This window comes from Hermetia illucens, chromosome 4, assembly GCF_905115235.1.
Source record: "Hermetia illucens chromosome 4, iHerIll2.2.curated.20191125, whole genome shotgun sequence".
Lineage (NCBI taxonomy): Eukaryota > Metazoa > Arthropoda > Insecta > Diptera > Stratiomyidae > Hermetia > Hermetia illucens.
Genome location: NC_051852.1, coordinates 107,339,842 through 107,352,280, shown reverse-complemented (window position 1 = coordinate 107,352,280; position 12,439 = coordinate 107,339,842). Strand labels below are relative to the sequence as shown.

Here is a 12,439-nt window from a genome sequence, read left to right as displayed (position 1 = left end):
CGTGGTCAATTTGGCTAAAGTGGTTCCATCTGGAGAGACCCAAATTTTTTTTTTTGGATCTCTTTCCGCGCAAACCAGGTCTGTGTGTGTATGATGTGAAGAAGAGGCAACGCCTCTGAGCACTTGGACCCTAGTGATCCATTGTATCCGATTTCCCCGTTCATGGATTCGTTTATGTATCGCAGGAGTTCCGTTAGTGGATGTGATCTTTTGCAGTTGGAGCACATTAGCACCGAAAATCTGATGCCTCCATAGGCGGAGCACTCGCATAGAAAATGCTCCGTGGATCCCGCTTCCTCATTACAGGATGAATCTTGAAGAATCCCTTAACAAGTAAAATTAACCCAATGAAACAGGGCGGTAAATAGAAAATCCGAACCCGGGGTGAAAATTATGCGAACTGATGAAGCCTGGGGTGAAAAATACACTAGGCAGAAAAAGTGTGCGTACACTCAGTAGTATGATACTTTTCCTTAGTAAAACAAAAAAATTAAGCTAATTTTTGTGGCGAATTTATTATCCAAACATTACAAATAGTTCCGTAGTTTTAGTGTATTTAATTCACTAAGTTATAAGTCTTACAAAAACCAGGTTATAAAGCCAAAAATTAAAAGAATCGCAATAATTCAGTAGAAAAAGTCTGCGTACAGTAAACAAATATTTAAAAAAAATTATATTTGAGTAAATATGAAAAGCAAATCAGTAGCTTGTAGGATACCCTTTTCTTTTTATGACCTCTTTTAATCTTTTCGGCATAGAAGATACAAGTTTAGATGTTTCTTCAACACTTATTTTATTCCATTCTTCTTGTAATACATTTTTCAGCATATCCTTTGAAGTTATATCGTATTGGCGAATTCTGCGTTCTAATAAATCCCACAGATGTTCTATGGGATTTAAATCTGGCGATTGTGGGGGTGTATGTAACTGTTTGGGAACATTATATAATAGCCACAGCTTATTAACCTCAGCCGTATGCTTAGGGTCGTTGTCATGCATAAAATAAAATTCGTCACCCAGGCGTAAATTTTCAGAACTTTGTTTTAAATTACGTTTTAAAATATTTAGGTAGTCATATTTGTCCATGGTAGACTCTATAAATTGCAGATTTCCTACGCCACCACTTGCCATACACCCCCAAATCATTATTCCGCCACCACCATGCTTTACCGTTGGCATCAAATTTTCTTTATTCAATGCTGTACATGCTTTTCTCCATACTATTTTTCTTCCTTTTATTCCAAAAATGCAGTATTTACTTTCATCTGAGAAAAGCACATTTTCCCAGAATTCATTTGATTGGTTTACGTACTTATTCGCAAATTTTATTCGTTTTCGCCTATTAGTTAATGAAATAAATGGTTTCTTACGTGCAACTCGCCCATGGTAACCAGCTCTCTTGAGTATTTTCCGTGCAGTATCAGCACAAATTTTTTTGTTGAACTTAAGTTCAATATCTTTCGCGATTTGTGGTGCAGTTATTCGTGGATTCTTTTTCACCGAACCTATAATACTTCGCCTTTCCCTAATCGACAACTTCGATGGGCGACCAGATCGTGGCTTCGATGTTATTATTCCCGTCGATTTAAAGTTGTTAACTACCCTTTGAACAGATGAATGTCGCCTTCCTACTATCCTGGCTATTTCGCGGAAACTTTTTCCTTCTTCCCATAATTTTATTATAACTTTTCTTTCACTTACACAAATCTCTTTTCGCTTCAATTCCATAATAACAATTATACACACAAAATAACGAAAAAACGTCCTTATTTTTCACACTTCAAACACAGCCATAAACCAATAACTCACAATCAATTTACTCCAAATGGCAAGGATTTATATTTCGGGGAATCACCTAATTATGTGGCTGTACGCAGACTTTTTCTACTGAGCATTTGTGACTTTTCTTATTTCCCTTTTTTTATTTCAGTTTCCTTGAATTCTAATTTCGTAAAAGTGGCCTTATCAAAGCAACAAGACCACAAGCAATATGCAAACAATAAAATGTTTTTAAAAAACTAATTTATTCGTGTGTTTTACTAACGAATAACCAGGAACTGCTTAGTGTACGCACATTTTTTCTAGCGAGTGTATGTGGCCTCCGATTATCTTTTTTTCAATTGAAATTTCTATTCCAGACCCGGGCCCCTCTTAGCAAGAAAAATGAAGCGATGCTGATGAAATTCACCTAAATATGAAGTTCGATTTCGACTTATAGCATCAAATTGGCAGGACTTGTATCACGCCGGGAGAAGATTTCATTTAACATTCCTACAATCCTTCCAAGATCTTTTTCCGAAGATATCTGCTGTTTATTTACCTGAAGTTCAATGTAGGGTATAATATCATAAGCATCATCGTCCTAAGTGGGAAGCGTGTCTGTTGTCGTTGTCCCACTGGAAGGCATCATCATAAATTAAAGTGCATTATTTTGTTATAAAACAAGATACGGTACTTCAACACATAGTTCTTTCCCCATAAATACTAACCCACCCACTCCTCTGGCCGTCATGCAACTCAAATTACCCAATTCCCAGCACCAAGCTTAGTGGTTGCCTGCATGTCGTGATTTTCAAGCTACGTATAGATTTAGCTCCAGACATGTTTTTTTCTCTCCAACTTTGTAGGTTGTTTGGATATGTTATCAGCTGTACACACAGTGCCCGTAAGTAGGAATACACTTCCGTTGTTTCTGTGAATGGCTGGACGTGAATTGGCATGTTTGGATGAATACTTTTCTGTGCGCCTGGTGCATCTTTGTGCCAATAGTGTAAATTGTTCTCAATTAAATTTGTTTTCCATATTAAGAGCAAAATTGCCTGTAGTGGTGTCTGCTAGGCTACATGTTGGTAAATATGAATAACTTTAGACGGTCTCAGGAAGAAAACCGTATTTTGGGGCTCGAACAAAACAAGGATGTAACCGCGGACAAATACTTCAGTCAAATTCGAAAGTCCTTTAGGCAGGAAGCCGGCATAAGGACTAGTAGGGCCGAGGTCTCTTTACCGAAGGCCTGGCTGTAGTTGATGCAGTAAAGCACCAAAACAATTCACAAAACTCTTGCTCCCTAATTCTCCGTGTGTTAATTTGATTTTTAAATAAGTAGTAGTAGTGATAATAGAATTGTTCTTCCGTAGTAACTCCGAAAATTACCGCGTTGAAATGCTTCCACTCTTCAAATTTAACGAACTACTGCTAGAAATAGAGGTTAATTGCAATCGTAACGACGAGATAGTGTATGCGCGCTCTAAATGTAATCCGGCCTTTAATGTCGACTCAACGCACAAATAAACTGCACCATTGAGCCTTCATTTGTCCATAATTAATTTTCACGGCTGCATGTGGTCATTGCAACCTCTAAATCCTTAAACCAGCTGACTTTAATAATGATCATCGATAAAGTGTGAAGTATTTACAATTGTTGGCTACATTAATTTTTTTTCCCAATACTAAGCCTCATTTTTAGACACACCCAGATAAGCAGCTAAATTGAAACCCTAAGACAAAAATAGATTAGAAGGCAAATGTTGCAGTGGATAGGCCACAAAATTGAGAGAGGGTGACAGCACTATTGCTAGTTACGCTGTGGGATGGAGTCCATCTGTTCTGGGGAGCAAATTTTACGTTGAGGATAGAGCAAGTGAGTCATGGATAGATAGATAAAAGATCCCACTTTACACCAAAACATTTCTCCAATGATTCCAAATTAACTCAGTTTCCTGGCTTGACAGGAAAATTATTTCTCAAAACAGACCAAATAGAAAACAAAATAAACCAACTTTATTGTTGCATTCGAGGTAATAACATAAAATGGTTAAGCTCAAGACCCACAGGGTAGCTCCTCTTAAACTTTCTTATTCCTAGCAATCACATATGTCCTTTGACCACCCAAGTCACTTATCGTCATCTTCAGATCCAGTTCCTCCGCCAACGAATTGACGCACCGGACCTCATCCGCCGACAAACCGTCCGGCAATGTCAGATCCCGATTGTTGTCGTTATCCCTAAAATCTTTGAGATATTTTCCAATTTCCTTCTTGAACACATTCAAATGTGCGCCGTTCGCTTTGTCGCTCTCTTTAGACTCCTCCACCAAACCCATTGCCTTTTGCCAAATATTCCTCTCATTGTTCTTGTACGTCTCATACATCGAATTCAGCAGTTTCAGTTCCTTTATGACTTCAGCGTTGTTCGGTTCAAGTTGTTGGGCTCTTTGCAATCTGTTTCGCGCTCTTTGGAAGTCCCCAATCATGAGAAGGGCTCGTCCCTCCTGAAATAGGGCTTTGCAGTTTTCATTGATGTTAGTTAAACGTCGCAGCTCATTGCACATACTGCAAGCTTTTTGTGGGTAATTCAATCGATTGTAGCAGACTGCAAGGTTGATAAACAATTTGATGAGGAACTTCTGCTGCTCTTGCTGTTCTTGTTCGTCGCTCAGGCGGCAAAACTGTAGCGCAGTCACTGCCTTGTGAAAGGCACGAACCGCAGAGTTTAAATTGCCGTGTTTAAAGTAATCGATGCCCTTCAGATGAACTTCCTTCACACGATCCAGGATCACCGAAAATTTGTTGCGATCTTCTTCCGGAACTTTGTTAATCGCGTCTTCATCTCCGACATCCGCAAAATCCAATAGCTTTATTATGAACAGTCCATCCGCCTTGGGCTTCACGCGGGGCGGACACCCCATGTCACGGAATAAGAGATGATATGAGATCACAAACTGCGCCTCCTCGCCCTTGTACATAGTTTTCACAGCCTCCTCCAAACCAGGCAATACTTGGCCTCTCCCGCAGAAAAAAGTCAACGAGTCACCTCGCATAAACGACGAATCGAACGGAGCAATTTCACTTTCCCAGTATGCATTGTAGGTGATCATAGCGCGCCCGTTCTCCGGCACTTTGCCCGATTCCTCCACCCCCTCCTGCGTGATTCTCTTGTATATGAACTCATTGACTTGGGTCATTTGCTTACGGAGCTCTTCGAATGTTGAGTCCCATGGCGAAACTATAACTTGTCGCTTGTCTTCCTCCTCGTCGTCCGAATCAATGTTAATGTCATCGAAAAGTTCGTTTGGAAGGTTGTCATCGAAATTTGTGTTGATTTCGAACTGAGTGCCATTCTCGATAAGTTCACTGCCCGATTTGTGTTTTGTTTAGTTTGTGAGTGGACTGGAGTGGAAAATTTACTTACCCAATGGACAGAGGCTGAGTGAGTATTGTTCCACTATAATCGTCGTCCTTAGACATGATTTTAGAGGTAATCTGAGAACAGGAACAACTAAACTCGAAATCGTTTCTTTGAAGGTTAGAGTACAGTTTACACCTCGCTCTGCCGCCTGTTTGTTTGTATCAGGAGTGGTATTCTACGAGTTAATTTGGGTAGGCGGGAACTTTAAAAAGCTAGTCAGTTGAGCCTCTTCGTACAGTGGCTGAAATATTTTCAAATGTAAACAAACACAGTATCTTAATTGCCGTCCTTGGAAAGAAGACTCTTCGACTCAATATCCCCAAAGTAATGCCTCCTATGAGTCTGAAATGTTTATAAATTAAAAAGTATCTTTATTTTTGCTGTAACCATTTATCGTCATCAACGACACAACAACCGGTATCCGGTTCAGGCCTTCCCTAATAAGGAATTCCAGACACCCCGGTTTTACACTGAGCTCCACCAGTTCGATATCCATAAAAGCTGTCTGGCGTTCTAGCTTACGCCATCGCTTTATCTGGTGCAGGTTTGCCACGTTTTTCTTTTCTACCGTAGATATTGTCTTTATAAACTTCCGGGTGTCATCCTCACCCATACGGATTAAATGACCCGTTCACCGCAACCCATTGAGGCGTACGGTTGTGGCTACGGACTCGGTCAGCTTCTTGTAGGGGCCCAACAATTTTTCGAACGGTTCCTCTCTAACATGGTGGAATTGTTGGCTGCCAACAACGGTGCGCAGATTTCGTCATCGTAGCTGTTATCGGTTGTGATTTTTTAAATTATCAATGGTCTCAAAGTTGTAGTCCTCTAGGGTCATGTTAAAAATATGCATGATAGGACATCCCTTGTCGTAGACCGTTGTTGGTTGTGAATGGTCTCGAAAGTGATCCTACTGCTTGTATCTGGGTTCACACATTGTCTTACCCTGACTACACTAATGTAGGAGGTCTTGAAATTGATGAAAATATGGTACAACTGATGATCATATTCAAACAGTTTTCCATCGCTTGCCGCAAAGAGAAGATCTGATCTGTTGGTGATTTGCTTGAAATGAAACCTCTTTGTTATGTTCTGACCGTATGGAGCTACCCGGCCTAACAAGATAGCGGAGAATATGTTATAGATTTAACTCAGCAACATGATACTTCTATAATTGCTACACTACGTGGTATCCCCCTTTTTATGTATAGGACAGATAGTGCCTCGTTGCTAAACATTGATTCGCTATCCCACGCATTGAGCATCATATGATGAAATGCTTGATGTTGTCGGCCTCTTCTATATTTAACCATTTCGGCTGTAATTCCATCGGCTTCTGGCGACTTATGATTTTTAAAACGATGAATTGCATGGACTATTTCTCCACGTTCGTCGTTCGTCTTCGGTTGACCATACCTTCAACTCGCCGATATTTTAGTCATTCAGCAGTTCATCAAAATACTCAACACATCGCTCCAATATTTCTAAATAGTTTAAAATCAGATTGAACGCCTAGATAAGCAGAAACTTTGGTGAAGTAAACTATTACCGCACATTGCTGCCTAGGCATGAGTATATCTAAAAGTGCTTATATAAGACGGGAAAATAGGTATACCAATATACATCTCCTTAGTTCAATGCCAGAGCACACATTTCTTTGCTGCGTAAAACGGACAACAAAAAGGAGCGAAATATATGAGATGGGCCACTGACTGAAGTACAAATAAAAGTAGAACCAATTCAAAACTATACACAACAACACACGACCCAAAGTTTTGGAGACTATAATGGCGCATAGAAAAATATCGTGCCTAGACGTGGTCATGCCAAAGTAATGCGGAAGCAGTTTCGAGTTGGTTGAAAGTCCCGACAGAGAGAAGAGACGTTTTAGTCGGTAGTCATAGTTGGAGCCTGGTACCACAGTTACGATGAAAATCTTAATGACGCAACAGCATTCCGCCCACTTTGTGCACAAAACGCGTTTATAGAGGTTTGGCGACTTGGTTTACTTCATCAAAATCTTGGACGCAGAATTTATGGCGATATAGTGGAATTGTACAAAACTGGTTTGCTGAAAGTGTCTATGCCAAAATCAACAGAGAGGGAGAGCCATCAGAACCAACTCTGGGCCCAATTGAAAAAGGAAAATGGAGGATTCTACGTCGCCGGATGTCAACCCTGTAGAAAGTGGTTTGGGCAAACGTAAAAACAACAAAATATTTAATTTATTATCTGAAGAAATATCGGAACTATTCACACCAGAGAACAGACTGTTTGGCGAAATAAAAAATGATATTTTCTATTATTAATCAAATGTTAGAATATTGATATGATAAGTGTACATAAACTTTGGTTTTTTTCCAAAAATTTTTTTTTGTAAATGATAAAGATTAACCGGAGCGAAAAATCATCATCATCAGCGGCACAACAAGCGGTATCCGGTTTAGGCCTGCCTTAGTAAGGAACTCCAGACACCCCGGTTTTGTGCCAAGCTCCACCAATTCGATATCTCTAAAAGTTGTCGTTTGCAATTTTTCTTGCTAAGAACCCAAGTTTCCGAGGAATACATAAGGAATGGCAGGATCATTGTCTTGTACAGTAAGAGCTTTGACTGAAGGGTGAGACAACAATTTTTGTAAGCTGGAATAGGCTCTATTGGCAGTCAACAACCGTGTGCGGATTTCACCGTCGTAGCCGTTACAGATTGTGATTTTCGACCCTACATAGGAGAAATGGTCCGCTGTTTCAAAGTTGTAGTTCCCTATCTTTATTCTTCTAGTTTGACTAGTGCGATTTGATGTTGTTTCTTTGGTTTGGTGGAGCGAACAATAGCAATTATAAATAAATGCGATGTTCTGCTCGCTACTGTATTTTCATTTTCCTTTAAACAGTTTGCTTTACTGGACCTCTTTTTAAATTCAATGTAGTACTAGAATATTCCTCGAATGAACGCGTTTCGACATTACCTCCCATCAGGTAATCGAAAAATTCTCTCTGTGTACATCATCTGTCACTCTCAACTGATTCTCTTTCACTTTTGTTTGCCTTTAGCTGAAATTTTCGCAGATGTCAATTGCAGTTAATGTTGAGAAGTGGCGGAGTCGTGTTTTGCGTCGTGTGGTGCATTTTAAGTGCAAAAGTTGCTGAAACCAGTGTTTCGGGTGAATTATTCAGAAGCGTGCTACTGTGAATGCTTTCCATTGGAGTTCTCCGCAGTTCGAGGTCCGTTATCAGTGAAAACCCTTTAATCAGCCAAATCCGTTACTTTTGCGTTTTATCTCCGTTCGAACACCAGGAGTTATCCAAGGTTTAGTGTGGTTTAGTCGCGGAGAATTGCTTGAAATTTGCATTAGCCAAGTTGCGAAACAACTCGTGAAAGACTTTCAGATGAGTTTGGCCGCGGCCCGTGCGTAGTTCGTCGCGTGAACAAATCCAGACAATCTCTTTCCGCTTGGTGCAGAAGGTGAGTGTATGTCGAGTCGAGTACGGGGTTTATTTTTAAAACTGGAACTCGTGCGCTCCCCTCGGCTAGTCAGACAGCTGGGAAAAGCGAGGGGAATGCGAAACAGGAGTAGCTTCGCGATGAACAACGCAGCGAATGTCAACAAATACTCGCATCGCGCAGCCAGTTCTCCCGCTCTAGAGTTAGGACAGAACATGCTGTGGAGCGAGACGGAGAGGATGCTGCTGCCAAAATCATATGGTGTTTGTTTATATACATTGCACCCTTTGGAAACTTATGATGTCATCTTTTTATTTGTTTACGGCTAACAGTGTGGCCGTTTAGTGGCTATTCGCGGAATTTGATCAGATTTTCGCATAAATTAATTCTTATTGTGTTCGGAGCTCTTTTCAATGGGAAAATATGAATTAGGATATGTGATAGAAAGTAATGAAAGCTCTATACTCCTCCCCCGCCCCCATTAATTTTATGAAAATTTTAACTAGATTCGACCAAGAATTCTCAAAAACTGCCTGTTTATTTGATAATTGGAAATAATGGGCAGATTTGTGATCCATTCGATGTTTTGACAGATTGCAGTGTTCATGAAGGGTGTCTTTTTAAAGGTGAAAATACAAATGATATGATTTACTGCACCTGTGGTAACGTACTTCGGTGGTCTGGCAAAAGGAAATACAGCATATTTGGTTTTAATAGGAAGCAGTATGTCTATAGATAGAATAATAAGGAGTTTAAAACTCGACATACAAGCAATCAAAAAGCTTGGGGTCGAGAATCAGTAAATACTTAGGGCTTCAAAGTAAGAGATTGGTATTGATTGATTAGGCTTTAGTTCGTTACAAAACGCCACATTAGGTGTAGAACAATCGTTCGTCTCCCAGTAGGACAACAACCCCGCTCGAGAAAAGTTATAGTGTAAAGGTTCTACACCGCCTCAATATGCCTCCGCCCTCGTTTATATCACCATGGTAAAGTTTGAATTTTCAACTTTATCCCCAGAGAGGAGGGAACGTGGAAAAACAAAAAGGATGCATCCCTCTGATTCCGCGGAAGAGTTATCTTCCCTTTTAATAGTTACGGTACAAGTGGGGCTAGTTTGATGTTAAAACAATAGGGTCTAATTTTGGTATTTTGTTTTCATAATGGTAATAAAATAAATGCGTGCATATAAATCGAAAAACTGAATGTATTTCTTTATATTGTTGCTAGTTATCCCTGAAAGGGGCAGAGTGCATCAACCATGTCTACGCGCCATCGTTGGCTTTTTCCTGAAATTTGTTTCAACTTCCTTCAGGACGCGCCGTGAAGCCTACACTCCTCCTCCACTGTTCTGTTCCATGCGTTTCTGATTTGACCCGCTCGTCGGCCCTCTCGGGGCGGTTAATTTAATTGCATAGCGAAACCAGCAATAGAATTATCGCTCTTCTTTAATGCCTTCTGATCAACATGTCTACAGGTATCTGGGCCGTTCGAAGATGAAGTTCTTTGTTCGAGATTGTGTCAGGCCACTGTAACCCGATGGCATGACGAAGGCTTTAAGCTTTCGCACTGGACGTCACTTGCTATGTGCTACTACCACATAGCGAAACAGAAAGAAAGTTAGCACGGAATATTCTCAATTTGACGTTGGTGCTTTCCTATAAAGCAGCAAGAGTGGATCTCCAAATTTGGAGTCATTTACTCAAGGTCCATGTTCTATGATGAGAAAGTTGTTTCAGGAAGGATGAGAAAGTGATCATTTTTTTCACGCACTCATTTTCAGAAACTACCCAACCAAAAAATAGGAAAAAAATCAGGAAGTTGCTACTATATGGTACCTAGGCTCCATACTGATATCTGTTCAAAAAATAATCCAATCATTAAAGCTTTCAAATTCCGAATTGTTTCGGTCAAGATCGATTGACATGAAATTTGAGGTGGGGTAGAAGGTGGCATTAGAAACAAAAGTTCTATAGTGTCGATATGCGACTCCCCTCCGAGTTGTGTGGTACTGCATTGGTTTCTACTTACTTTCAATTTATGTCAGGAAACCAGGTTTTGTTGTTATTGTTTTTTATACCAAAAGTTCAGGTAATTACATTATTTTGATTATTGATTATTTATCCCACTGACTCCTATCATACCTCATTTGAAAGGACTTTTTAAGCACTTTAAAAGAGCAATAGACCAATTTCCACCAAAAGTTACTGATTTTGCGTTATTTGACCTTGACAGTATTAATTTTTTCAAAGACATTACAAATTTACGTTTGATGAGCCATAACTCCATATTGTACCTACGGAAAAATAAAAAGATCCATTCCTTTTGTTATTTAATATGCTTTGTTTTTGCTTAATTTTATTTCTACATGAAATGCGTGGTTTTCGAGTTATTTCAGAAAAGCCGTTAAAAAAACATGCATTTTTTCGATTGAAAAACATGTTTGAACGCGAATAACTTGAAAACTACTACTTGTATGAAACATTTTCACTAAAAATGTTTACTTAGAATCGACCATTTAATCGCTATCTATGGTTGTTCCACCCCGAAGGGGTGTGGTACCCCTGCAAGGTGGATATTTGTTCAAATAAAGTTATTAATAGTATATTACTATAATTTTTAGCAATTGGCTGCAAAACCTCCCTTAAGTTCATCCTAGCACTACGAAATTTTTCAGCAATGTAGATTATAACATAGAACACGATATTACCAGGTTTGGTAGAAATCACACTATTATTAACAAAGCTAAAATAGGTCAGAGTTGTCGCTTCTGTGCAAATTCAATACTTTGAATGTCAATATCACCTGCAAGTGAATATTCTCTCATAATATATGTATATATTGCATCCTAGATACTAATGGAGCAAATGTCCTCTCAAATGTTTTTATAAAAGAAATACACAAAACCTTTCATACCCGAAGCGTTCCGGTTTCGCGACTTGTTTCCTTTTTAAGGTTTTGTGAAAAACAAAACCTTTTTCAAATCGGTTTACTGTCTGCCTGTCTGTCTGTCGGAGACGGTTGTAGCGATTGACATCAAATTTGGTGGAAAGGTGGGAACTGGGAACGCTCACGCATACAGTGAGTTACATAATTCTACGTAGGGGGGGGGGGGGGTCCCATACATTTAAAAGGGAGTGTATTTTTTTCTTCAAACATAGTCATGTGGAGTATCAAATCAAATGTGCCAGTTAGTACTTTCCGAAGCCGGTCTTAGTTTTGACATTTGTTGGAAAGGTGGGGAGGACGGGGGTCGAAAATGATCACTTCTTTAACGGACCAATTCTCAGAAACTACCCAACTAAAAAATCGTAAAAAAATCAGAAGGCTACCACTATATGGTGGCTAGGCGAAATACCTTCCATACCGATATTTGTTCAAATAAAGTTAGTAATACTATTACTATTACTATAATTTTTAGTAATTCGCTGCAAAACCTCCTTTAAGTTCATCCTAGCACTACGAAATTTTTTCAGCAATGTAGATTATAACATAGAGCACGATACTACCAAGTTTGGTAGAAATCGCAGTTGTCGCTTCTGTGCAAATTCAGTACTTTGAATGTCAATATCACCTGGAAGTGAATATTCTTTCATAATATATGTATATATTACGTGCTACGTACTAATGGGACAAATACACACTCAAGTGTCTTTATAAAAGAAATACACAAAACCTTTCATATCTGAAGCGTCCGGACTTGGTAATTTTGTCAAGAATATTTCATATTCATTCAATTCAATTCATATAATCGATTAATTGCTTTTTGAGCTAGAATTCCCGCAAATTTGGAAATTTTCGTTTTAAGAA

General features: G+C 39.3%; 2 protein-coding genes across 2 annotated transcripts in view; one reads left to right on the top strand and one right to left on the bottom strand.

The window, feature by feature from the left end:
• Positions 1 to 3,758: 3,758 nt before the first annotated feature.
• Positions 3,759 to 5,356, bottom strand: LOC119655760 (inactive peptidyl-prolyl cis-trans isomerase shutdown-like). Its single transcript, XM_038061816.1, has 2 exons — positions 5,191 to 5,356; positions 3,759 to 5,132 (listed from the first exon to the last, which is right to left on the bottom strand). The coding sequence occupies exons 1-2, from the start codon at positions 5,244 to 5,246 to the stop codon at positions 3,845 to 3,847; spliced, it is 1,344 nt and encodes a 447-aa protein (XP_037917744.1). The 5' UTR covers positions 5,247 to 5,356; the 3' UTR covers positions 3,759 to 3,844.
• Positions 5,357 to 8,246: 2,890 nt separating this feature from the next.
• LOC119654913 (protein germ cell-less) overlaps positions 8,247 to 12,439 on the top strand; it is a 31,679-nt gene continuing 27,486 nt past the window's right edge. Inside the window, exon 1 of the mRNA XM_038060547.1 lies at positions 8,247 to 8,650. The gene's annotated coding sequence lies outside the window, so the exon portion shown is untranslated. The remainder of the gene's footprint in view (positions 8,651 to 12,439) is intronic.

What these genes read in the sequence shown, in the direction of transcription:
- LOC119655760 (XM_038061816.1), bottom strand. Translation starts at nt 5,246, where the DNA reads ATGTCTAAGGACGACGATTATAGTGGAACAATACTCACTCAGCCTCTG. An exon ending in ACTCAGCCTCTGTCCATTGG is followed by an intron (nt 5,133 to 5,190) that starts GTAAGTAAATTT and finishes CAAATCGGGCAG; the next exon opens with TGAACTTATCGAGAATGGCA.